Source organism: Macaca mulatta, chromosome 15 (assembly GCF_049350105.2).
Source record: "Macaca mulatta isolate MMU2019108-1 chromosome 15, T2T-MMU8v2.0, whole genome shotgun sequence".
Taxonomy (NCBI): domain Eukaryota; kingdom Metazoa; phylum Chordata; class Mammalia; order Primates; family Cercopithecidae; genus Macaca; species Macaca mulatta.
The window spans coordinates 82,287,419-82,314,800 of NC_133420.1; the positions used below are offsets into that span (position 1 = coordinate 82,287,419).

The 27,382-nt window shown below is 40.7% G+C and overlaps 1 protein-coding gene across 13 annotated transcripts in view; it reads left to right on the forward strand.

Moving 5' to 3' along the window:
• Positions 1-2,967: 2,967 nt before the first annotated feature.
• BNC2 (basonuclin zinc finger protein 2) overlaps positions 2,968-27,382 on the forward strand; it is a 454,984-nt gene continuing 430,569 nt past the window's right edge. For 3 of the 13 annotated variants that reach the window (XM_015117648.3, XM_077966056.1, XM_077966065.1), the window contains exon 1: positions 3,597-4,240. In XM_015117648.3, the coding sequence (XP_014973134.1) occupies positions 4,238-4,240 (3 nt within the window). In that variant the 5' untranslated portion in view covers positions 3,597-4,237. Of the gene's footprint in view, positions 4,241-27,382 lie in introns of all 13 variants that reach the window. The other 10 variants (XM_077966053.1, XM_077966061.1, XM_015117647.3 and 7 more) reach the window with 9 other exon arrangements.

The window sequence follows — 27,382 nt, forward strand, 5'->3', positions numbered from 1 at the left end:
TTATATATATATATATTTTTTGAGGTGGGAGTCTTGCTTTGTTGCCCAGGGCTGGAGTGCAGTGGCATGATCTCGGCTCACTGCAACCTCTGCCTCCCAGGTTCAAGCAATTCTCCTGCCTCAGCCTCCCAGTAGCTGGGATTGTAGCCGCACGCCACAACACCCAGCTAATTTTTTGTATTTTTAATAGTGATGGGGTTTTACCATGTTGGCTAGGCTGCTCTCAAACTCCTGACCTCAAGTGATCTGCCTGCCTTGGCCTCCCAAAGTGCTGGGATTACAGGTGTGAGCCACCGTGCCCAGTCAGATAATTAAAATATTTACACAATTATTCCAGTTCTGAGATGCAGGTGGCTGGAGCCTATCTGGACAGCTCAGGGTGCAAGGCAGGAACCAACCCTGGACAGGCCATCAGTCCATGCAGGGCACACTCACACACACACTCACACGGGGATCATGTGGATACTCCAAAGAACCCAAGGGGCATATCTTTGGGATGTGGGAGGAAACTGGAGTATCCAGAGAAGACCCATGCAGACAGCGGGGAGAATGTGCAAATGCCACACAGACAGTGGCCCTGGCAGGGAATCAGTTTTTTTTTTTTTCTTTTCTCAGCCTTGTAACAAAAGGCAGTTGAATGAAAGGACATTGAATGAAACGATGTTATTCAAGGACCTGCAGCACAGTTGTTTCCCTTGTGGAGCTTCCATTTTACTTGAAGAAAAATAATAAACACATAAACTAAGAAGGCAATTTCAGATATTGATAAGGGATAGAAAAGGGATACAAAAATAAGTAATAGCAAGTATGAGGGGTGTTTTGGGTGGTGGGCCAAGAGCTATTTAAACTAGAGTCTGCAGAATTGCTGTTAGAGCTGAGATAGAAATAAGAAGGAATCACTGGAAAACTTGGGAGAACACTCCAGGTAGAACAGCAGGGGAAAAGAGCAGGAAAGAGCTCTGCAAGTTAGAGGAACAGAAAGGAAGCCAACGTGAATTGAGTGTAGTCCACCATGGTAATGAACAAATGGAATAAAACATTCGAAAAACTCAGGCGGGTGTAGATCATTCAGGTCTTGCAGGATACAAAAAGGATTTAAGGTTTTATTCCAATTGCCATACAGACCGCTAGAGGAAATGAGACTATGGAATCCTCTTAAATGCTAGGCTTTGCTTCCTTCTGTAAATTCTTCCACCTTCTCCAAGCGCTGCTCTTCAGCCTAACACATTCCCCATTTTTAACATGATGAGTCTCCAGAAAGGCACGAGATCCCAAATAGATGCATCTTGCCTCACATAAATTGTTTGTATGCTAATATCAAAAACAGACAGATCTGGAACCAATCAGGGGAATGTAAATTACAGGTTGCTTGATGTGGAATAACTTCTGCATGTTGGCCAGTGTAGGTGTGCAGCCAAAAATGCACTGTGTGAATACAATTGTTTGGCAATTGCTGATCTGTCACTTGTCCAAAGCGGTAAGTGTGTGAATGGATTTGTATGGGTAATGACTATGAAATTAGCAACTAGCTTTTCTCATCTCTCCATGATGCAAGAAAAACATACTGGAACTTGGCTCATTTCTGGAAAATTCTTGTGATGATCCTCAATTGTTCAAAATGCACATTTGGTCATCATTATCCCTTGTGTAATCAGTTTCTGCAAACTACAAGATGATGTTAGTTATGTTTAGAAAATAAGGGAACATGCTCTACACCTTAAATCATTTAAAGATGAGCCCTCTTAGATAACATGCATTTAAATATCTATATATTACATATATAGATATATATATGGTTGTTGGGAGATCTAGTGTATACTTTGATTTATGCTGTAGTGAGAAAAGTAATCTTGTCTTTCATTGGAAACCTGCAGATGCAACCTGTGCCCAGACCTCTAAGTTATTTATGATAAATAATATGGGAGAAGTGTTTACCAGACACATTTTTCCACAACAAAATGATGCACAGAATCCACAAATGCAGAAATCTTCTTTGAAAGGGCCAGGAAACGGTCGGAATTTGGAACCAGTCAGTACACAGAACTGCAAGTGCGTGTTAAAAAGCTGGATCCACGTGAATAATAAGCCTAATCCCATTTTTTTCTTTTTTTTTTTCAGATGGAGTCTCGCTCTGTCGCACAGGCTGGAGTGCAATGGCATGATCTTGGTTCATTGCAACCTCCACCTCCCGCGTTCAAGCAATTCTCCTGCCTCAGCCTCCCGAGTAGCTGGGATTATAGGCGCCCGCCACCACAGTCGGCTAAGTTTTGTATTTTTAGTAGAGATGGGGTTTCACCATGTTGGCCAGGCTGGTCTCGAACTCCTGACCTCAGGTGATCCGTCTGCCTCGGCCTCCCAAAGTGGGATTACAGGCGTGAGTCACGCGCTTGGCCACCTAATCACATTTTCAAGACAGCTGTGGCTACTTGGGACTCTCAGCGGCTTTCGAAAAATTTTAAAAAATTAGTTACTGTTAAAATTTATATTAAACTAAGACCAGACTCTGCAAATAAAATAAAACTATGTAATTCCAAGGCTATATATTTTCAAAGGAATTTAATTCTGTCCTCTGAATGCAATTAACTAGTCTCTCTCTCCCTCTATTCGAGGAAGAGAGGAAGAAGGGATGATTCTCACTTTTCAGTAGGAACCGGTAACCTTACCTGCTGTTCTGCCAAGTCTTCGCCGATTCCCTGATTTCTTAGTGCTCAGGGAGTATGCTTGAAACCTATGCCTTCCTCCCATGTTAGATAAGCAGAAAGTTTGCTCTAGCTATGATAAATCTGCACAACGCGGAGATGTTTTTGGCACAAAGTGTACGTTAGTTACATGATGATGATTAAGCTCCCCCCCACCCCCGCCCCATTCTTGCGGCCGGGGAGTGTGTTTTGCCTGCATTTAAGAAATGTCCTTCAGCTGCAGGCGTGTGCGCGCTTAGCCTGTAGCCGGCGTTTCTGAGTCTCCAGGGCAGGGTGACTTGGGTCGGCTGCGTGTCACCCACAGATGTGACTGTTCTTTCCCCCGCGGGCGCGACAGCCTCCTTCCTCTCCAGCCCGAGGCCCGCGGCCCAGACCAGGGGAAGGGGAAGGAAGCCCTCGCCGCAAGCCGGCGTCTGGGCCGGCACAAAACGCGCCGCCACCAGAAAAACTTTTTCCCCCAGCTGCGCGCTACTTTTGGCCTTTTCTCCCAGCACGTTCTTGTCCCGGGTTTCTGTCCCCTGGGTTTTCCTCCGCCTCGCTCGCCTTCGCCCCAGCGGCGCGCAGAGGAGCTGGGCTGAGAGGGGCGCGGGGAGTCGGGGCGGCCGCGGCGGGGACGCCGGAGAAGGAGCAGGGGTAGGGGAGGAGGGGGCGTGCGGGCCTGGGGAGGAGGAACTGGTCAAAGGGGACAGAGACGCCCGAGTGCCCGAAAAGGAAAGAGCCGCCGCGGTTTGCTGCAGTCGGAATAAAGTTCGCGCCCTTTCCTCGGCGTTTCGCAGCCTCCTCTCCTTCCCTCCGCTCCCCACACCCTCCCCGCATTTTTTTTTTTTTTTTTTTTTTTGGTCACAGCTGGGCGCTAGCAGCCACCTCCACCTCCACGCCCGCAGCCCCCGGCGGGGGCGCCAGGGTTGTTTTTCCATCCCCACAAAGTTGTTTTTTCCATCCCCAGAAAGAGAGAGCAAGAAAAACCCAAACAACAAACAAAAAGCCCCCAAACAAGTCACAGGGCGGGGGGAGGGAGAAACATACATCCTCCTTCCCCAAGCCCCTGGACCTCTGAGGACAAACAACACAACGAACCGACTTTTATTTTGCAAAAGGGAAGCAACATTGTAGTCACGACAATTCTGCAGAGAGGAAAAACTTGTGGGGCTTGCACGGCCCCCGAGGTCACCTCGCCCGCCGGTCCCCCGCCTCCCGCGAGCAAGGCAGCCCCCTCCCGGGACAGGCCGTTCCCTTTTTCTTTTTTTTTCCGTCCCGAGGAGGAGCCGGGGAATCGTGCCGGCTGGGACTCGGGGCGCGAGCGCGACCCCGGCGCGAGTGTAAATCAGTCACCTGAGCGCAGAGGGGCCGCGGCGAGGGCGCGCGCGGGCGGGCGGGGAGGCGGAGGCGGCGAGAGCTGCGGCCCGGAGGAACTCGGAGGGGGAGGGAGAGAAAGGCCGAGACGGAGGGAGCCAGCGGCGGCCGAGGGGCTGGTCCAGGCGCGGCCGCTAAGAGGAGACCAAGAGGCGGGGGCTGCACTTGACAACCAGCATGCCGAGATGGTAAGAAGTTTCCACCCTCCTTCCCTTTTTATTCTAGACTTCCTCAGAAATGACCCCCGCGCCCGAGCGCCACCGGGGCCGCCCGGGGGCCGTGTCCGCCCTCCGGCCCGCGGCGCGAGGGGCAAGGGGGCGCTGAGGAGGGCGAGCTGGGGACCACAACCCCGGTCCGACCTGATCCCCGCTGCGCTCTCAGTGTCCTCCCCTAAACTTGGCCCCAAGTTTCCGAGGCGAGCTCCAGGTGGGAGGGTGCGCGTGTGAGGGGGCTCCTCAAGGTCGGCCCCGCTCGCGGCTTCCACGCGAAGGTGAGCGGCTGGCTAGGGGAGGCTCCAGGGAGTTGGGGACTGGCTGGGGGGACGAGGTGCAGGGGAGCGGGGGATGAATGGAGCGCTGGCAGGAGCTCGGGGAGGAGAGGAAGGCGGCTGGGACCTACGGGAACTTTTACAACTTGCCGCCGAGTGAGGGACCGGCGGCTGGGCGTGGGTGCCGGGTGCGCTCGGGCGCAGCCGCCCAGGCCCCGGCACGTTGACTCTTCCCCTCCCATCTTCTTCACATTCGGAACCTTCCAGTGGTAAATGGAGATGGGAGGAAATGCTCCCGCAGGCTTTGCGGAGAAAGTGCAGAACGCAGGGCAGGAACATCAACCCTGCAGAGAGACGGCTCTTTTCGAAGTGCAATTCTATAGGAGCCGGTTTGTTTTACTTGCACGTTGACTGGAGGGTGGGATTTGGGGCCCGGGGAGGGAGCAGATAAAAAATTATATACATTGAAAAACCCTAGGTGAAATCTCCTGTGAAGTGAGTTTAAGGTTGAAAAAAAGTTCCAAGTGCAAGTGGTGGAGGAGATGGGCTGGCTTTGCGAAGCGAGACTCCAGCACAGCCCCTCTACGAGAAGAGACTTCTCTGCAGCGAGGAAGCGTGCAATTAGTTCGCCTGGTGATGAGCCGCTCTGTCCGCTTTCGGGGAAGTGATTTGTTAGAAATGGGGCTTGACCACTCCCTTCTTTTTAGTTTGCTTCCACCCAGCGTTGCTATTGTTACCCCCACTTGGGCATCTGACATAGTGTGTTCCGTCTGTAGAGGGAACATGTAAGAATAGAGGTGAGATAGCGGGTTGGCATTTTTTTCCTCTTCCCTTCTCCCTAATGTGACATCTCTTGTTTCAGTGATCAAAGTCACAACTGGAGTGTAGGAGATGCTACTGTCAAATGCAGGCGCGCGTGCACACACACACACACACAAAAGCGTGAACCCAGGACTGTGGTTACAGTAACGCTGACAGAAATTAAAGTGGTTTTGAAAGCAGCGTGCGATTTATGATGGTTCCCATTTACCCTAGAGTCAGGCTGTTGTAAAACTGACGTACAAAAGACATCATAAAATAATCCTGTGTACCCAGGATTAAAGTGGCAGAAAGTGGCCTGTTTTATTATTATTTTTATATACTTTGTGGACACTTGCAATTGTTGAAAGCTGCATTTAAGTGAGACATCAAAACAGAATATTAAATATATCTGTTTAGAGCTTGAGAGTTTTTCTTCTAAAGGGCGTTTTACATAGGAATACTGTAAAAGCCGGTTGCAGGTTTTATTTTTCTTCCCTTCACCCTAGCCTATATTAACTGTTTGTCTACACATCTATATTAACTATTTGTCTACACATCTATTCCCATATACTAATCACTTTGAACTGTGGCTAAGCCTGTTTGCCTTCCACTGCTTCGTATTCTGCAGTTTCAGATGTTACTGTGCACACGCATACATGCTTTAAATGAGACGAATTTATTTCTGGCACTGTTACTTTGTGTGTCTGATCTGAAGATGCACCCTAGTAGTTAGACCTTGTACAAACTTTTACTCTTTGGACACACACACACATACACACACACAGAGTCCCTTGTGAGCCTTTAGAGAGTATCTGTATTTTATATTATATTTGTAGCTGTTTCATTTAAACTGTTCAGTCTTAATGAAGTTCTTAGTTCCCAGAGTACACTGTATTAAAAGTCCAGATTGCTAATCACTTTACCAAAGTACAGGAGTATCTTTACCTGGGGGAAGTAATAACGAGCTTGAACGTGAACTTTGAGTATCTTTTGAGAAAGGTCTGAAACTTTTTTCCTCCCTGAGAATATTAAGTTGGGTGGTGTTTGCATGTAAGACTTTGAATAAGAATCAACTGTGCATGATATTTTACAATTAATATTAGGAAAATATTAATAGCGGCAGTACATTCATAATACCTGATTTTTTTTCTTCTATTTGAGATGTAAGATACCTGTCAGATAGGGATATGCGATTACAAAAAGAAGCAGACAAAAGCAGAGCTGACTATTGCTATATTAAAATGTAAGTGTTACAGTTTGAATTTTCAAGTGAGAGTTCTTGAGTTCAGTGCTTTACATAACATTTTGTCCTAATCTTGCTTGCTGTCAGGGATGTTTCATGGTTGTGCAATTGCTGCAGTCAAGAATGCCAATTTGCATTCCAGGAGTGTCATTTGATTACTTTTATCTGCACAGCTCCAAGACCGGCCCAGACCTCTCGTTTCATCTTGCCATGTCACGAGTCAATGCTGTGTCGTCTTTTCAAAAATCTGCCTGATTTAGACAAGAAAGAAAAGTACTTTCATGTTGCAGCCGCAGTCCCCTGCTAACTTGTCAGCAGCAGGATATGATTCACTTGGGCCCAGAAGAATGGAACAGAGAGGCGGGTTAGGCGGTTCAATAAAGCCCACGGACAGGTAGTGTGTGACATCCCCAGAGAGCCGCAGTTAATGAAGAACAGGTCTGCTTAGTTCTCCACACGCTGACCTGGTGCTGTCCCCACAGTTTTCTCATTTGATCTTTCCCAGCAAATTGATCTTTTCTTGTATTTTTTTGCCTTCCAAGTTAGTCCTTGTGGGACTGAAATTAGCAGAGCAACTTAAGTTGGATAATACAGCTGTTCAGAAAGGAAGAAATTGGACACTGGCTCAAAAAGGGGTGGGGGGTGGGGGGGTAGAGGGAGCTATTCTTTTTGTTGTTGTTCCTGGGAATATTTCTTAATATTAAGGGAGTCCAAAATAGATGATGACTTGAAGTTAGTTGTTTCCTTTACTTTTAATTTTAGAGTTAAGGGTTCAGCAAGATTTTAAATATTCCTTAAGTATTTGAAAGATGGCCTTAGTGAATATGAGTTCAATTTAGTATTGTTCAGATTCAGTTGTTGGAGATGATTTGCCAGTCGACAATGTGGCTTTTATGGTTATTGTAAGATGGCATACTTCAACTATATTATTTGTAGTCTTCTAAACAACGTATGATCCCCAAATATCCAATACTAAATTGCAGGTAAGATTAAACAATAAAAAAGTCGTTATACTAGTGTTGCGTATAAATACTATGGTATATTAAAATGTTTTCTATACTATTAGCATCTTTGTTTTATATAAACCCCACAGATACAGTTCATGAAGTGTTTTTTGTCTGAATTTTTGAGATTCTGTATTTAAATGTAGATTTTTAAAACTGAGACCAGACCACAAGTTTGCATTTCTGTGGATGTTCATACATGTTGTTATTTTTTTTTTGACATTAAAATTAATTTTAGACAGGGTGGGGAAATTTATGTTGTATGGTTTAAACAGATTAAAATTTCACTATAGAATTCTGTACATAGAGCTTACGCTGGAAGCAGTTAATATATTCTTAACTTGATAAATAGATAAGGAGCAACGCTTTCTGATTTACTCAGCAGATGGTCTCATTTACCATCTACATCCTTACAAGAAACAGAGTGGAAAACATTTCTTATGGAAGGGGAGGTAGCCTCCTCACATCTTTCCTGTTGGATGGGAATTATATAGTACCATTGGTTAGTAAACTCCCCTCTGAAGAGCTAGAGGGAGCCTCATGATTTTATTAGATATACTTAAGGTTTAAAAAACACTCTGGCCATCAGAATGTTGCACAAAAAAGAGTGGGTAATGAATACTGGCTCAGTGTTTAGATTGGGAGGTGCTATTTTTTTTTATTATTATTAAAAAAAACAGTGACAGAAGCGAAAGAACTTTCTATAAGAACAGTCAAGGTATCAGCTAAGCTTTCTAGGCTTTTGCCTTTCAGGTGATTTAAAGATCAGGCAAAATGCAACCAGATACTGTATTTTAAATGTTTTGGTTTGACTAACTACTGTTTGTAGTTTTTGTCAACTGAGGGAGTTATTCTCATTTTAGGAGGCCAACCTTCAGAGTTCTATTAAAAGTAACTTCCTACCAAATCACTGAGAACTGAGTTAACTTCTTTTGGTTTATGAAGGACAACTCCTTTTCAGTAAATGATGGTTTCGGAGTAGTTCTACGTATAACTGCTGTATTCCAGAGAGAAATTTTCTTTAAAATAAATGCTTCGTGTTATAAGCATAAATGTTAAACTATTTATAAACCTGACTTATGGATCAAAAAATAAGTTAAAGACATAGGACTTAAATGATATTACATTCAATAATTGTCATTTAATTTCATTTTTACCACTTTCCATTCACATTTGTGATAGGTTTATGTTAAAGAGTCATTGATCATAATTGCACCTTAATATTTATATACTAGTTTTTAGGAGCATTACTTTAGACAAACATATTTATCATTTAAGTAAATAATATAATCCAGTGAGATAAACTACCCAGATTTGTCCTTCTTAAAATCTTTTGCACAGTAGCTCTCATTATGTTGCTAGCCAATAAAAGTCTTTATTTGTTGCTTATTAGAACCCTCAGTACACTCAAGAGTTCAGCTATAATTTAATTTGGCTGTTCAAAGAGCCTCCCTTGTTTTGAAATATGTTCTCAGTATGCTTTTACCATTTGTTGTGAACCCATATTCTAACTCAATGCATAAGAACCTGTATTCTAACTCCTTATGCCTAAGAATGATATTACAGATATATCATTCTGTTAAGTTTTTGCTATAGTCGTAACTTTTTTTCTTTAAAAATATCCGTACATAACAACGTCAGTTTTGTTCTTTTTGCTCTATTTTCTCTTTGACATTCTAGAGCATTTTTTTCTTGGTGATTTAAATTGTTTTGCTATTATAATTTAAAACACACTTCCTAAAGAATATAACCTTCCCTTAAGGTATAGTGAGAAGGGCACCAAAAAATAATAGGTTCAATAATTAAGAATTCTAGTTGAGGCCATTTCACAATTGCAATGGCTTGCAATTACAAAAAGTTTGCCTGGTACTTCACAAATTGCTAGTAACTGCTGCGAAGTTTTGCAGTGAGTGGAAGGTAACTTTGAGAGTTTTGGTTGTATTTGTAACAAATTACGTTCACTAAAGACTAGAACTTAACTATAAAACTCTAATAAGATGAGTATCAGGAATTCTTCCATAAGGAAGGCAGAATTTGAAACTCCTAAATGACTCAACTGTGTATGTATCTTACCAGTGGGAATAGCATCAAGCCAGCCTTCTAGATACAGTATTTAATAGTTGTCAAAATGTACAGTATTGTCTTGGAACTTGCGGTTCATGAGTTGATAGTCCCTGCTTTTTTGTGTTTATTACAAAGATGTAACAACCTACACAAAACATTTTTCTCTTATAATGACCTTACATTTGCCAAAGTGCCCCATGCTGAAATTCCTTTTCAGTATCTTTTTTTTTTTTTTTAGTCCAAAGCCAGACGTGTACCCAGACACAAAAGCCTCTGTGTGTAGCAAGCTGTTTTAAATATTGTGACTCGACGATGTGCTGTCCTTTCTCTGCTTGAGCCAAGGATCTCTGCTCAGTGTCTGTGGATTACCAAGCTCCTTCTTTATTGTACCTCTTGTCAACTATTCCTATTCATTTAACCTTTCATTAGTGTCTGTGCAGCTTCACTGTCTGGAAAGGCAAGGAAAAACCGAAAGGCCCCACTGTCACAGTTATTAGATTTCTCGGTTACATCCCAGCAACCATAAAGAAGTAAGAGTTGAGACTATTGTCGTGCATGCTGCTGTCCTGGGGTGCGGCTCTTCTGTGCATGTCAAGGACATGTGCCACATGTTGATATGCATCCCAGGGATAAATGCACAACATGGGGGATAGGCCGACGCTGGCAGTAATGAGCTTTGTAGGAGTTATTGCAAAGACCAACAGTTTGTGAAGGAATTTTGCTTAACAGGCCAAGGAGATAGACAGAGTTGAGGGTTGCCAAGATTTGCCTGTGCGGGGCTTGTCAGTCACATTGTTTTCATCTAAACTTCATTTGAGGGGAAAATTGAATACATTTGACAGCAATGAAAAGTCTTACTTTCTTTTTTTAAATCTTTCAGAGGACAAAAGCAATATTTCTGGTGACACAACTGTTTTTATTACTGACTAAATCATATATGTGAATGGATCTATTAGCAGTTTATCTTTTTCCATACCTACAGGATAATTAAGAGATATTTCATAGATGTCATATATATGTTTTAAAATCTGTGTAAAAATAATGTAGCCTATTAATTTTGCTTTGCTGTTTTCCCCCTTTGATTTTCCTCTAGCATAGCCTGGTTCTTTAGAAATGCATTTGCTTAGTTGGCTAGATGCAGAGGAGAAAAAGGATGATAATGTGGTCATTTTCAAATCATAAATAAAATAAGTATTTGTAAATTTTATATTGGGAAATATTTTAAATCTTAGCAATGAAGATAATTACCTTATTAAGAATTCTGAAAACACTTGAAAATGGTACATTATAATACATTTGTCTCTCTTTACCCAAAAGTTTATCTTTTTTTTTCTTCTTTCTTTTTAAAATAGGAGAACCTTTGTTACTGAGGGTAAATAAAATATTTTTGTCTCCCGATTTCAACAGATTTTGTCAGTTTTCCAAACTTTTTTGGGGTTCTCCAATATCTTTTCAAATATGTTAATGACTTATTGCCAGATCCCTGTGAAGTTATTTTTAATTTTTCCTTGACCTTACTTCTTTTAGGCAAGGCTTTTTAACAGTTGCACTTTCTCTGTTAAGATTTTTTTTTTTTGGGTGAAACGGAATCTCGCTCTGTCGCCCAAACTAGAGTGCAGTGGTGTGATTTTGGCTCACTGCAACCTCCATTTCCTGGGTTCAAGTGATTCTCCTGCCTCAGCCTCCCAAGTAACTGGGACGAAGGCACGCGCCACCAGGCCCAGTTAGTTTTTGTATTTTTAGTAGAGACGGGGTTTCATCATGTTGACCAGGCTGGTCTCAAACTCCTGACCTCAGGTGATCCACCCACCTTGACCTCCCAAAGTGCTGGGATTACAGCATGAGCCACTGCGCCCAGCCACCTCTGTTAAGCTTTTCTTGGTGTCTTGTGAAAGTATGGGCTAAGTTATCCTTGTTTTAGGGAAGAGAGAGGAGCTATTTTTCATAGTCTTTCTCTCAGGTGGGATGCTAAATGCCCAGCTATTCTAGGGCTATGCCTCAGCCTTTTGGCCAGCAGGCGGAAGTACTGTATAGAATATATAGAGATGGGGCAGGGCGCGGTGACTCACACCTGTAATTCCAGCATTTTGGGAGGCTGAGGTGGGTGGATCACAAGGTCAGGAGTTCAAGACCAGCCTGGCCAATATGGTGAAACCCTGTCTCTACTAAAAATACAAAAATTAGCCGGGTGTGGTGGCGGGCACCTGTAATCCCAGCTACTCAGGAGGCTGAGGCAGGAGAGTCACTTGAACCTGGGAGGCGGAGGTTGCAGTGAGTCAAGATCTTGCCCCTGCACTCCAGCCTGAGTGACAGAGCAAGACTCCATCTAAAAAAAAAAGAAAAAAGAAAAATCTCTCGTCGTCATCTAAGGCTGGTAACCTTCCCACAGAAGAAGCGTGAGTGTCTTAACGTTCCTTTTTTTAATAGTTCCATTTGCATTTATTTATTATGGTTTGTGTCGGGAGTAGTAGAAGAGAAAAGAGGGACTTGTGAAGATGAGGCCATAATTTTAACTGTTCCCCTGGCAATGAAAACCCCCAAATTAGAACAAAATAGGTCAGTGCTGTGTGGTAATTAAAGAGACAGGAATACATGGCGGTAGCTACTCTCTGCCGGTATCCTGCACTTACTCTTCATCCAGTCAGTATCTCTATGCAGGTGACTGGCTATTCCTTGGAAGGCAGTTGTGCTGTTGCCTGTTAGAGACTGAGAACAGCGCTGGGACTGGGTATATATAGAGGCCCTGTTCTATTCCACCTACTTTTGATAGCCTCTGTTCTGTCATTTGTAAGTCAAGTGAGTTTGGTAATTTCTAAGTGCCTTTCCAATTGGTACATTTCATATTTTATATGATAACACTATATAATCGTAGCAGTTTACTTTTATTAGCTTTATTGAGATATAATTCACTCACTTAAAATGTACCTTAATATTCCATTTTATGGATATACTACCTCTTACATATCCATTCAATGAAAGCACATTTGGGTTGTTTACACTTTTTGAGTAATGTGGCCCTGAACATTCATGTACAAGTTTTGTGAACATAATATATTAATTTTGCTTGGATGTATGCTCAAGAGTAGAATTATTGGGTGGTATGGCCTATCTACTTACAACTTTTTGAGGAACTTCCAAATTGTTTTCCAATGCAATTGCAGCATTTTACTTTCTAACCAATAGTGTATAATTCTTCCAGTCTCTCTACATCCTCCTCAATACTTGTTATTGTCTTTTTTTTTTTTTTTTTTTTTTTTTGAGACGGAGTCCCCCTCTGTCGCCCAGGCTGGAGTGCAGTGGCGCAGTCTCGGCTCACTGCAAGCTCCGCCTCCCGGGTTCACGCCATTTTCCTGCCTGGGAAATGGTAGCGGGCACCTAGCTGGGACTACAGGTGCCCGCCACCATGCCCGGCTAATTTTTTGTATTTCCAGTAGAGACGGGTTTCACTGTGTTAGCCAGGATGGTCTTGATCTCCTGACCTCATGATCCTCCCACCTCGGCCTCTCAAAGTGCTGGGATTACAGGCGTGAGCCACCGCGCCTGGCCCTTGTTATTGTCTTTTTATTTTTACACATCTTGGTGGGTATGAAGTAGTATCTTGTTATTTGAATCATCCTAGTGACTATGAAGTGATATTTCACTGTGGTTTTGGTTTGCATTTGCCTGATGGCTAGCGATGTTGAGCAACTTATGCACTTATTGGCCATTTGTGTATCTTTTCTGGAAAACAGACTTCTCCATTGGCCATTTTTCAATTGGGTTATTTGTCTTTTTATTGTGGAGTTCTAAGCGCTATTTATATATTCTGAGTACAAGCCCTCTGGTAGGTACAAGGTTTGCAAATAATTTCTCCTATTCTGTGGGTTGTCTTTTTATATTTATTTTATTTTATTTTTTTAAGAGGCAGGGTCTTTCTAGCTCTCATGCAGGTTGGAGTGCAGTGGTGTGATTATGGCTCACTGCAGCCTTGAACTTCTGGGCTCAAGAAATCCTCCTGCTTCAACCTCCCTAGTAATTGGGACTACAAGTGCAAGCCACGATGCCTGGTTAATTTTTTAATACTATTTTTTTTTGTAGAGATAGGGTATTACCATATTGCCCAGGCTGGTTTCAAACTCCTGGCCTCAAGAGATCCTCTTTCCTTGACCCCCCAAAATTCTGGGATTACAGGGCATAAGCCACTGTGCCCGGCTGTCTTTTTTTTTTTTTTTTTTTTTTTTTTGAGACAGAGTCTTACTCTGTCACCCAGCTGGAGTGCAATGGTGTGATCTTAGCTCACTGCAACCTCCGCCTCTTGGGTTTAAGCCATTGTCCTGTCTCAGCCTCCCGAGTAGCTGGGATTACAGGCATGTGCCACCATGCCTGGCTAATTTTTGTATTTTTAGTGGAGACAGGGTTTCTCTGTGTTGGTGAGGCCGGTCTCTTTAACTCCTGGCTTCAGGTGATGTGCTGGTCTTGGCCTCCCAAAGTGCCTCATGCCTGGGATTACTGGCATGAGCCACCATGCCCACCACCAGCTGTCTTTTGAGTTTTTGATGGTGCCTTTTCAAGCACAGAAATTTTTGAAGTCTGATTTGTCAATTTTTGTTGTTTCTGTCCTTGGTATGCTATCTAAGAAGCTGTTGTCTAACCCAAGATCGTGAAAATTTACCTGTGTGTTTTTTTGTAAGTGTCTTACAGTTTGAGCTCCTACAGGGTGGATTCATACATCTTTGATCCATTTGGATTAACTTCTGTAAATAGTATGAGGTAGGGGTACAACTTTATTCTTTTGAATGTGGATGTCTGTTGTTCCCAGCACTATTTGTTGAAAAGACAGTTTTTCTCCATTGAAGTGTCTGGGCACCCTTGTCAAAAATTAATTGACCATGATATATAAGGGTTTATTTCTGAAATTTCTGTTCTGTTCCATCGATCTTTCTGTCTGTCCTTGTGCCAGTACCTACTACTGTAGCTTTGAGCTTTGTATTAAGTGTTGCAATTGAGAAGTGTGAGTCCTACAACTTTGTTCTGTTCTTCTTTTTCAAGATTGTTTTAGCTATTCTTAGTTTCTTAGAAGTTGACTTTTTAAAGAGCAGTTTTGATTGTGGTAGAAAACAAACATAAAATGTACCTCATTAATCTTTTTTTTTTTTTTTTTTTTTTTTGAGACGGAGTCTCCCTCTGTCATCCATACTGGAGTGCAGTGGCGTGATTTCAGCTCACTGCAACCTCTACCTCCCTGGTTCAAGCAGTTCCTGTGCCTCAGCCTCACGAGTAGCTGGGATTACAGGCACACGGCACCATGACTGGCTAATTTTTTTGTATTTTTAGTAGAGATGGGGTTTCACCATGTTGGCCAGCTCTTGACCTCAGGCAGTCCGCCCGCCTGGGCCTCTCAAAGTGCTGGGATTACAGGCGTGAGCCACCGTGCCTGGCCCATGTTAACGATTTTTAAGTGTACAGTTTAGTAGTGTTTTCTGTAACTTAATGTACAGCAGATCTCTAGAACATTTTAATTTTGCAAAGCTGAAATTTTTTTAACCTTTGAATGAAAACTCCCGTTTACCTTTTTCCCCCAGCCCTGGGAAACCATTATTCTAGCTTCTGTTCCTAAGAGTTTGCCTGCTATATATGCCTCATAGAAGTGGAATCATGCAGTACGTATTTATCTTTTTGTTCTGGCTTATTTCACTTAGCTAGAAACTTAATGTTCTTAAGGTTCATTTATGTTGTAGCATATAACAGAATTGTCTTCATTTTTAAGGCTGAATAATATTTCATTATATGTATATACCACATTTTCTTTTTCCATTCATCTGTAGATAGATATTTAGTTTGCTTTCCACCTCTTGGCTCTTGTGAATTATGCTGTTGTGAATATAAGTATACAAATATCTCTGAAAGATACTGCTTTCAATCTTTGGACATACACGTAGAAGTGGGATAGCTGGATCATACAGTAGTTTGTAATTATTTGAGGAACCTCCATAGTGTTTTCCATAGGGGCAGCATCGTTTACTTTCCTGCCAGCAGTGCACAAGGGTTCCAATTTCTCTCCAACCTCATAACTTAGTATTTTCTGTTTTTTTCGATGGTAACCATTCTAACAGGTGTGAGGTGATATCCCAGTGTAGTTTTGATTTGCCTTTCCTTGATTCTTGATGTTAAGCATATTTTCACATGCTTATTGGGCATTTGTATATATCCTCTTTGTGGACATATCTATTCAAGTCCTTTACTTATTTTTAAATGAGGTTTTTTGTTTCATTATTTTAAATGAGGTTTTTACTTATTTTTAAATGAGGTTGTTGAGTTTTAGGAGTTGTCTATATGTTCTGGATACCCCTTATCAGAAATATGATTTACAAATATTTTCTCACATTCTATAGTTTATCTCTTCACTCTGCTGATTGTTTCCTTTGCTTTTGCAGCACAGAAGTTTCTAAGTTTCATTCAGTTCCATTTGTCTATTCTTGCTTTTGTTGCCTTTAGCAGTTTACTTTTAAAGCTCGGATATGTCTGATCCTCAGAAGCGTAAAGGCTACATTAAAAAAGTACATTCTATTGTTTAGGTAAAAAAACTCTTGGTAGTACTCCAGGGGACAAGAAATATGTCATTCAGTAGCCAAAAGATGATAGCTCCTAGTTGCCTGTGAAACACCCTGGTTTTACTTTGATGTTTCTTAATTATCATTGAGTTTAAAAGCATTCTAGGTGTTCCGTATGATAAGAGACACACTTCATGCCCTGGAGGGTGGAATTAAGTACCCAGAAATAATTGTTTTTGGTTTTATAAATACCTCAAAAGGAAAGGGGGAAGAAAACCATTACTGAGAAAATTTGTCTTCCTAGACATCCCGTCATGACTAGAAAAACACCAACAGAGATAAAACTGAAAATTATTGTATGATCTCCAAACCCAAAATAAGTGGTCCAGTGAAGTTTTAAATAAATAACCGTGTTCAAATCTGGCATGGCATATTTGGAAACATGAGCTTGCTTTACAGTTTACCTGGCAAATTTTGTAATTAAAATACCTCATCGTTGAATTAGAGAAATTTGAGAGCAAATGAAAGGTAACTTAATTTGAAGGCAGCTATATTGCATCATTGTTGAATTAAAAGAAATATTTGTTCCCTTACAGTTCTAATTTTCTCTTTATTCATGCTAATAAAGGCTGATATTTATTTTCATCTAAGTAATTGCTTTTCTGAAATTCTGATGGACCATTCTTCACTGCATTGTCTGTTTCTGGCCTTTTGCCAGTTACTTTAGACAAAAGTTTCATTATTTAGTCAGCATCAACTATTAATTAGATATCTAACTCTTTGAATTTATACAAGGCGAGCGTGCATTTTTTCATCATAAGTGTTCACGTGTTACATAAAGAGTAATTATCTAATTTAAAATGATATGATGTATTTTAAGGATAAATTTTTTTTTCCTAGGGCAAACAATTCTGTTAAAATTCTGTAGAGGATTTAAAATCACTGCTTTTTTTTTTTTTTTTTGAGACAGAGTCTCACTCGCCATCTCGGCTCACTGCAACCTCCGCCTGCCGGTTTCAACTGATTCTCTTGCCTCAGCCTCCCAAGTAGCTGGGATTACAGGCACCTGCCAACCCGCCCGGCTAATTTTTTTTTGTATTTTTAGTAGAAACGGGGCTTCATCACGTTGGACAAGCTGATCTCGAACTCCTGACCTGGTGATCTGCCCGTCTCAGCTTCCCAAAGTGCTGAGATTACAGGTGTGAGCCACTGTGCCTGGCCTGAAATCACTTTTAAAAATTGTTATGGTAAAAATTTTATGTTCACCAGATGTGAATTTTGGTTATATATACATTTATCCCAATCGACACACTTTATTCATAAGAAAACATTAATGTTACTTTTCTATTCTTTATGACATATTTTGACATGTGTTTAGACATACGTTTTATATGTATGGACTGACAAAATAATATATGCTATTATTTGGTATCATATGTGGTTGGAGGACATAAAGAATGTAAGTAACTGAAACAATACATTTGCTCAAAGAAAGGCCACTCAGTTCTCAGCCTATGGTATCTAATCTCCTTGTAATACACATTTCACCATCTAGGATTAGAGAAGTTCATTCTATCAACACGTATGCTAACAGGTAGGCTTCTGGAAGTACAATGTGATAGTTCAGATCTTTCTCTGATTCAAAATGGTGATTTAAAAGGAATCATACTTAGCTGAATTGGCTTTTGATAGACTAAAACATTAATTTCCCTTAATGTGCATTAACGCTAAAGGATACTAAAAAACAGAGAAATGTTTTTTAAACCTAGAAGTTCTACCATGTCTGGAGCCATATTTTTCACCCAATAAATGTTCTTTGTAAGAAATATATTTACATGAAGGGCTGGGTGCAGTGGTGTATGCCTGTAGTCCCAACTATTTGGGAGGCTGAGGCAGGAGAATCATTCCAAGTCTAGACATTCAAGTCCAGCCTGAGCAACATAGTGAGATCCTGTCTCTAAAAGAATAAATAAGAAATATTTTCACATCAAGAATTTATATCTGTGCATTGGTCTTTGAAGCTTCCCTTTTGTCCATAAACAGCAACCAGTCGCTGACATGACATATTTGTGTACAAAGGACAATGATAATTAGATATGCTAGAATTGGGGGGGGGGTGTGTGTGTGTGTGAGAGAGAGAGAGTGTGTGTGTGTGTGTGTGAAGAAACATGCATGAGAAACTGATAGTTTGCTGCTTCCTTATGCGGGAGGGTAGAAGGCAGAATAGAGGGTAGAGTAGTATAGTTGACTGAAATTTTTTTGGAGGGGAAGGGCAGGGTTTACCAGATTTACCATTAATGTACTTTCATTTTGCAATAGATAATACTTGATAAATTTTTTTTGTGGTTTTTTACATATATTTATGGATGGCACAGATGAATGTTGAGTGTCTTTCTTACTGTTTTACTAGTGTGACTGTCAAATTGTATTCCTGAAGTACAGATATGCTAAGGTAATAAATCTATTAGCAGCCAGCAAATAAATGTTTCCTTACTATATGTAGAATAACTTGCTGCAGATTTGCATGAAACAACATTAGACAATTGTGTACTGATTTGGTAAAAATAAAAAAAGATGTGGCCAGGTGCAGTGGCTCATGCTTGTAATCCCAGCACTTTGGGAGGCCGAGGTGGATCACGAGGTCAGGAGATCGAGACCATCCTGGCTAACACAGTGAAACCCCGTCTCTACTGAAAAAAAAAAAAACAAAAAATTAGCCGGGCATGGTGGTAGGTGCCTGTACTGCCAACTACTCAAGAGGCTGAGGCAGGAGAATGGCGTGAACCCGGGAGGCGGAGCTTGCAGTGAGCCGAGATCACGCCACTGCACTCCAGCCCGGGCGACAGAGTGAGACTCCGTCTCAAAAAAAAAAAAAGATGCTTTTAAAAATTATTAGGTTTTGATGTTCAAGCTTACATTTAGCATAGGCATGGGACTTCTAGTTCCCTTCATTTTCCAAAGTATAACCTTTTTTTATTTTAGAATACAATAATTTGACAAGCATTTGAATTTCTATGATGTATGTGATACTCTATTAGGTGCCATAGATATTACAGATGAAGTAGAAGCTGTCACCCTCATATTAAAGATCACAATATTCACTGGTAAAGGGAAACTCATTATCTTTAAAGAATTAACCATGATCCTTGGTCTGCCTCTGGTCTTCATATGCCTTAGGAGCCTAATTTTGTTAACATACCATTGAAAAACATCACCTTTTCGTGGATACATTCACTTTATTCACCAACTGAGAGAGAGAGATCACACACACACACACACACAACACACACACCATATGAACATGTATATATCTGTATACCATATGAGGTGGCATACTCATGTACTCGTATTGAAATGATTAGTACATCCTCTCCTTGGCAGGCAAATTTAAATGGGGAGTCAGATTATAATCCAAATGTTGTTCATCTTTTTATGAGGTTGGAATTTCAGCAGAGAATATTAAGGGTGGGATGGGGGCCCGAGGGTCTCCTCCTCCTATAAAGAAATTCTTTCCAGTGGCCTGTGTTGTTGACGGTGCACACTTCGGGCTCCTTTCCTGGGCTGTGCTTGTAAGAGTATTGACGGTGTTTACCCCCTTGCTTTTTTTCTCCTACCATTGCCCTTGTTATAGACAAATTTCTTTTTCTTTAGATATGTTAATATTCTCAAGCAGATATTAGGCAACTGTCCTGGGAGCTAGTTGTTAAGGTGACTTTGCATCTGTTTGGTTTTTTATGGATCTAATGCAGATGGCAGTCTCATTTCACTCATTTCAAATTTTCTTGGGGGATACCTCATGCTACCACCTTACGCATAACATGTTTTATATATGGATAAGTGGAAGTGGTAGAAAAAAGGATATATATTATGAGAAAAAAAGACCTAGAACTAGTTATTAAATACCTGGTAGAGAAAGTTTCTTTTGTTAAATACCTTATAGAGAAATACCTTGATCTGAGATTGACTTTATATACAGGTGGAATAAACTGCTCTAGAAATCAAGAGGGAGTATGTGTATTTAATCTCTGTATCTGTTTTCTGTGTCTCTTTTCCATCCTAAAATAAGGATTAAGATTAGGTTTTAAAGATTCTTTTTTTTTTTTTGAGATGGAGTCTCGCTGTGTCACCCAGGCTGGAGTGCAGTGACGCAATCTCAGCTCACTGCAAGCTCCACCACCTGGGTTCACGCCATTCTCCTGCCTCAGCCTCCCAAGTAGCTGGGACTACAGGCGCCCGGCAATGTGGTCTCAATCTCCTGACCTCGTGATCTGCTGCCTCGGCCTCCCAAAGTGCTGGGATTACAGGCATGAGCCACCGCGCCCAGTCTGGTTTCAAAGATTCTTTGTAATTCTTTGCATTGTGTGATGCTCAACATCTATTTGTGGTATTATTTTATGGACCAGAAAATTAAAGCTGGCTGTACCTTTAACTTCACATTGGTTAATTCTAGCAGCTTCCCAATTAGTGTCATTTTTTTACCTTTCAATCTTTCCTTCCTTTTAAAACACTTTAACATCAAGAATAATTTGTTATGGGAAGAGAAAGTAGAAAGGAAAGACACTGAACAAACATCCAGTTGATATTAGGCAGCAGGACAGAAGTTGGTGGTCCGGGAAGCAGCCTGCCGTCCTGGTTTCCTTAGGCTCCAGTCCGACTTTTATCCTTATATCCTTAAGTTCAGGCGACATGTGAGCAGTCATAGTACAAGCATGTAATGTGAGAATTTTATTATTTAAACCCACAGAGCTTAATAAACTCCAATTTTTAATTTTAATTTTAATTTTTTTTTTTTTTTTTTTGAGACAGAGTGTCCCTCTGTTGCTCAGGCTGGAGTGCAGTGGCTCAATCTTGGCTCACTGCAACCTCCGCCTCCCAGGTTCAAGCAATTCTCCTGCCTCAGCCTCCCCAATAGCTGAGATTACAGACATGCACTACCATGTCCAGCTAATTTTTGTAGTTTTAGTACAGATGGGGTTTCACCATGTTGGCCAGGCTGGTCTTGAACTCCTGACCTCAAGAGATTGACCCATCTCAGCCTCCTAAAGTAGTGGGATTACCGGCGCGAGCCACAGCACCCAGCTGCAAATTTTAAATTTGAAGATGTGTCTGAAATGAAAATAAAGTGAGGGGAGGTGTTGGAGAGAAAGGAGAAATTGCACAGGAAATGTAGAACTTGGATTAAAATGTAATTAGAAAGTTATGTTGAAAATCAAAGGGCTAGTTAAAATGAGCGTCATTATAATCTTTTTTTTTTTGAGACAGGGTCTCACTCCCATCACTCAGGCTGGAGTGCAGTGGCATGATCATGGCTCACTGCAGCCTCGATCTCCCTGGGCTCAGGTGATCCTCCCACCTTAGCCTCCTGGCTAACTGGGCCTACAGCTGCATGCCACCACGGCCAGCTAGTTTTTTGTAGAGATGGAGTTTAGCCACGTTGGCCAGGCTGGTCATGAACTCCTGACCTTAAGTGATCTGCCTGCCTGGGCCTCTTAAAGTGCTGGGATTACAGGCGTGAGCCACACTCTACCCTGCCCGGAATATCGTCATATCTTCTAAGTGGCCTAGTGCTTCTACCCTTGCCTCTCTCCTCCCACTGCTTCTAGAAGACTTTCCACAGGTGGATCACTTCTTACCTCACAACCTTCCAGTGACTTCTTACCACACCTGCAGTGAAATCCCAACTCCTTACCATCACTGAAAGGGATATGTAATGTTTGCGACCCAGCCCAACTCTGACGCTGTTTCCTGCCATTGCTCCCTCTACTCCAGCCTTGCTGATTTTCCACAGGCCATAGAACTTTGCTAAGCTGGTACCTACCTCAGCCCTTTACATGGGGTTTTTCTCTGCCTGTAAGGTTCTTTTTTCACACTTTCGCACGGCTTCCTCCCTCATTTCACTATAGTCTCCTCTGTAATGTCAGTCCTCCAAAGAGACCTTCCTGTCAACCTTCACTGCTGTGTCCCTATCAGTGTATGTTTCTTTGGTCTCTTACCCTGATTTTTTTCTTTATAGCACTTACTGCCACTTGGAAGTATATTTAATTTTTTTGTTTATGTGTAGTTTATCTTCCCACCACCATGAAGCCCCATAAGAACAGGGTCCTTTGTCTTGCTAATTTCTACATTTCCTTTACCTGCAGCAACACTCAACAAATATTTATTGAATGAATGAATGGATGAATATCTCACATATGATTGTCCTTGTGAACATGAACTGATTCTTTATCAATAGTTATCAAGTCTTAGTTATTATAACCATTGAGAGTTATTTATGGCATCTGCTGCTGGACTTTCCTCAACTGCTTATGCTTAGCTCAGTTGGAACAGTGGTTTCCAGGATAGATGTAAACACTCCAAGGGGTATGCAGAAATCATCCTTTACGATGTGGGGGAAAATATATTAGAAATTTGATTTATCTTGTTCACCTATTTTTGTGTTTTATAGTGTGCATTATGTATATATAAGGGAAACATTGTGCTGTCAAAAAAATTGAGACTGGATAGAGCATGATCTGGACAGGATGGTTAACTTTGTTTAAAGCAAAATGTATCTCTGTAGTCAGGCTATTTTACAGATTTTGTGCTTTTGCATAATAAGGCAGTGTGACTGCTGGTGAGAGTGTAGAATCTGTTGCCACTATTCAAAAGATCACACGTCTCATGTTGAGTTGAAAGTGAAATATTATATATGATATATATGATATATATGAATGTGTATATCTGTATATTTTCTTTAATATTCGTTCTCTGGTGGAATTTACAAATCTCTTCAGTTCAAAGTATACCTGTGTTGGGGTCCTTTGTACCTGTGCTAACATATGTGTGAGAGGTATGTGAGCTCTTTCAGTGACTGAAAAATTATTACTTGATTGGTCTGTTTTGGCGTGATCTGGGCTTTTGATTAATCTTTGAATAACTTTTTCCTTCCTTTTTAATAGTTCAGGCTTGTTAATGATGCTTAATTGGGTTCTTTGGGTTTCTGTGACTTGTTTTTAAAAACCGTTTTATTGACATGTAATTTGCATACCATAGAATTCACTGCTATGACAAGTTTTACAGTACTGTTTTATAATTATATGTGATTTTCAAGACACAGGAAAATAAGGAAATGGTATGCTTAGAATTTGGAAGAAAGTTAGGTTTTCATTTTAGTTTTGTTTTTTTTGAGACAGGGTCTCACTCTGTCACCCAGGCTAGAGTGTAGTGGCATGATCATGGCTTGCTGTAGCCTTGACCTCCTGGGCTCCAGCAATCCTACTGCCTCAGCCTCCTGAGTAGCTGGGACTACAGGCATGAACCATCATGCCTGGCTAACTTTTTCTTTTTTTGTAGAGACAGGGTCTCACTATGCTGCCCAGGCTGTTTTCACACTCCTGGGCTCAAGCAATCCTCCTCCCTCGGCCTCCCAAAGTGCTGGGATTATGGGCATGAGCCGCTGTACCCAGCCACTGTACTGATTTTAAATACTTTTTAAGTGAAATGAAATTTTATAATATTTGAGGAACTTATTTTATTAAAATGTTTGACAGGATTAATAAATTTGAATGAAACATTGAAATAATTACTATCCTAATGAATACACTAAGGGAATTTGAAAACCACAAATAAGCAATTACAAATAAGTATTATTATTTGTAAAATAGTCACCCTAGAAGATGATGCAGTGATGGTGTCATAGCATAAAATGCTTTTGGAGCTCTTCATTTGACATTGATTTCAGACAGCCTGTGTCTAGTTCTTCTAAGCATCTTTGGTGCTAGCAAATCTTCTACGTCATAAGCTTTGGTTTTCTGAATCTTCAAAAGTCTTTTGGTGTTAAGCCAAATGAACTTACTTGGTGGGTGATAAAACAAGATAATTCTATTTTTGATTTATTTTTTATTTTTTAGAAACAGAGTCTCCCTGTGTCACACTGACTGGAGTGCAGTGATGCAATACTACTAACTCACTGCATCCTTGAACTCTTGGACTCAAGCGATCCCCCTATCTCAGCTTCCTGAGGTATTGTTCAGGCTAGCATCGCAACTCCTGGACTCAAGTGATCCTTCCACCTTCACCTTCCACAGTGGTGGAATTACAGGCATGGGCCACCACCCCCAGCCTATTTTTGATTGTAAAATAAAGACAAAACTGATTTTTCACTATAGTTCACAAGTTGGCCCTAGAAGTACTTACAGATGATGAGTTCTAGAAATATTTTGAACAACGTTGTTGGAACATTGGAACATTATTGGAGCATCTTCCAACATTGTTGAAAGAAGTACAGTGTCTTAAGGTGATAATTTTGACATTGATTCTTTCCCCCCACTAGTTATGGGGCTTCTTTAAATCTATAAAAAGCCATTTCACTGTATAAGAATTGGTATCATATTTTGTGCATTTATAGATTCATGCATACCATACATGCATGCTTATAAATATCTTTCCACTGACCAAAGTGTGTTATTATTTTGTAGCCCTTTGTAGTCAGCTCTATGTGGTAAGTACCTGATAAATTCTACTACAGAGTGAATTTCTTCTAAGTAAAATTTTGAAGCTTGAGAAGGCTTCTAAAGGCAAAGGATATCAAGAAAAGTTTTAACTAAGATGTGAGACTGCATGAGTGCTTCATGATACAAATGGTTTTATATATTGCTCTTAGGTTAGAAATTAGAGAGGCTGACACATAACCTACCTTGTCTGTGTTTTTAGTTGAGCAAATCTGTGTGTGGGGGGCATAAACAAATACTAGTGACATTAGACATCAGAAAGCTAGTGAAGTACAAATCTGTGCCTATAACACTATTTGTAGGACAGTCTTACTCATACTGGTCTTTGACAAAAGTCAAAGGAAAAAGTAGTTGCCAAAGAGGAACGTGATTTTATTTTTTTGTACTTTAAAGTTTGTTTTTGAATTCCAGCAAGTTATGGTTTGAGGTAATACTAATCGGTTTCTTTATGTTGACTTCTTGGTTATCAATTAAGAAAAGCATTAGTTAGCGCTTTATTTTTTTGTACTTTAAGGTTTGTTTTTGAATTCCAGCAAGTTATGGTTTGAGGTAATACTAATCGGTTTCTTTATGTTGACTTCTTGGTTATCAATTAAGAAAAGCATTAATTAGCGCTTTATTTTTTTGTACTTTAAGGTTTGTTTTTGAATTCCAGCAAGTTATGGTTTGAGGTAATACTAATTGGTTTCTTTATGTTGACTTCTTGGTTATCAATTAAGAAAAGCATTAGTTAGCGCTTTGGAAAAATCTGTGTTACTGAATTTCTTCCAATTCGTATACAACCTCTTCTTCACAGTATAAAATGCAAATTTTGCATGGGGCCAGGTGCTCACGCCTATAGTCCCAGCACTTTGGGAGGCAGAGGCGAGTGGGTCACTTGAAGTCAAGAGTTCAAGACCAGCCTGGCCAACATGGTGAAACCCCATCTCTACTAAAAATACAAAAATTAGTCAGGCATGGTGGTGTGCGCCTGTAGTCTCGGCTAGTTTGGAGGCTGAGGCAGGAGAATCGCTTGAACTTGGGAGGTGGAGGTTGTAGGGAGCCGAGATTGCACCACTGTGCTCCAGCCTGGGCAACAGTGCGAGACTCCATCTCAAAAAAAAAAAAAAAAAAAAAAAAAACTTCTTTTGCATGGAATCTGCAGATCTAGGAATCATTTTATTGTTAAAAATACAACCAGCAATTCTGAAAATTCAATCTGCTTTGTGAAGTCAGGCTCTAGAAAGTTTATAGATTTTTTTGGGGGGGCAATGAGAGTTCGGGAAATAAAAAGAAATGAAATAAATTTGACTCCAGGAAAGCTAATTTTACATTTGTTTCTTCATTCCTCTCTGGGGCTCTCTGAAACTCTGGAACTTTCTCATTTAAAAGGAAGCTAGAACAACCTGTGTTGGACATACAGGTTGAGCCTCTGGTATTTGACCTGCTTGGGACCAAAATTCAGATTTATTCAGATTTTGGAATATTTGCATATACATAATGGGATATCTCAGGGATAGGACCTAAGTCTAAACATGAAATTCATTTGTTTTTCTTATATACTTTATGCACATAGGCTGGAGGTAACATTGTATGATATATTTTATACCTTAATCAAAGTTTGTGTATGTGGACATCAGAAAGCAATGGTGTCAGGTGTGGAATTTTCCACTTAAGACATATTGGTACTCAAAAAGCGTGGGATTTTAGAGTATTTTATGATTTTTGGATTTAGCATGCTCAGCCTGTAAACTTGAGGGTCAAACTTTTCTTGTGTTAGTTGAAATCTCCTGGGTGCTTTCTTTTAACCAAATCCCAAGGTCTTTTATATAACTAATATGCTAGATTTCCTACATTGTTCTGTGAAGGTAGAGAGGGTCCTTAGCACACCCTGTTTTAAGATGTAAAGTTCTGCTGGACCAAAACCTGGGGGCATAATTAACACTGTCTTTGGAGGGACTGTTTGTGCTGTCTTCATGGACCGTTTGGCTCATAAGATGGGATTTGGTTCATAATTCATTGTCACGTACTGTAACTCCTGTGGGAGTATAACATCTAGCTGTTTTGCATTGTATAGGTTCTGAATGCTTTATCTTGTTCCAGGGTGGATTATTATACTCAAGAATGCACTTAATTACAAGCTTTATGTTTCCAACACCCGTTCACAATAACTCCTCTTCACTACACCTGACTTCATCGATGGAATTTCATTTGTAGATTGAGTATATGACTTGGGTGATGGAAGCTGTCAGACTTGAAGTCTGCCTCCTTTTTTCGGTGCCTTCTCTTTACCTTGATATTTTGAACCTTTCTAACTTAAAATTTGTTTTTAGGTTAATTTTCTCAGCAAAAGAAATTTATATTTGATAAGATGCTAAGGGAAAAGGCAGCATTTATTAATATTGGGTGTTTCCTAATTACAATATCTTAAGAGTTTGAATTTTGTTGTGATTTCATAAGCTACTGCATCATAGATTTCATTTACTTTGAACAGAGACTTAGAAAAGTGATGCTTTGGAATATTTGTTGTTTCAGTCTTTTGAGATTGAACACAGAAGTTTCTTACAGGATATCAGTTTTTTATGTATTTATGTAATCTGTCTCTCCAGCTTCCTGAATTAGTGATTCATATGAGCTTAATCACACTTTATTTTAATCAACTGTTTACACATCTACCTCATATGCTGCTCTGTAGATTCTCAGGTATATCTTTATGGTCTTTTCATTGTTCTG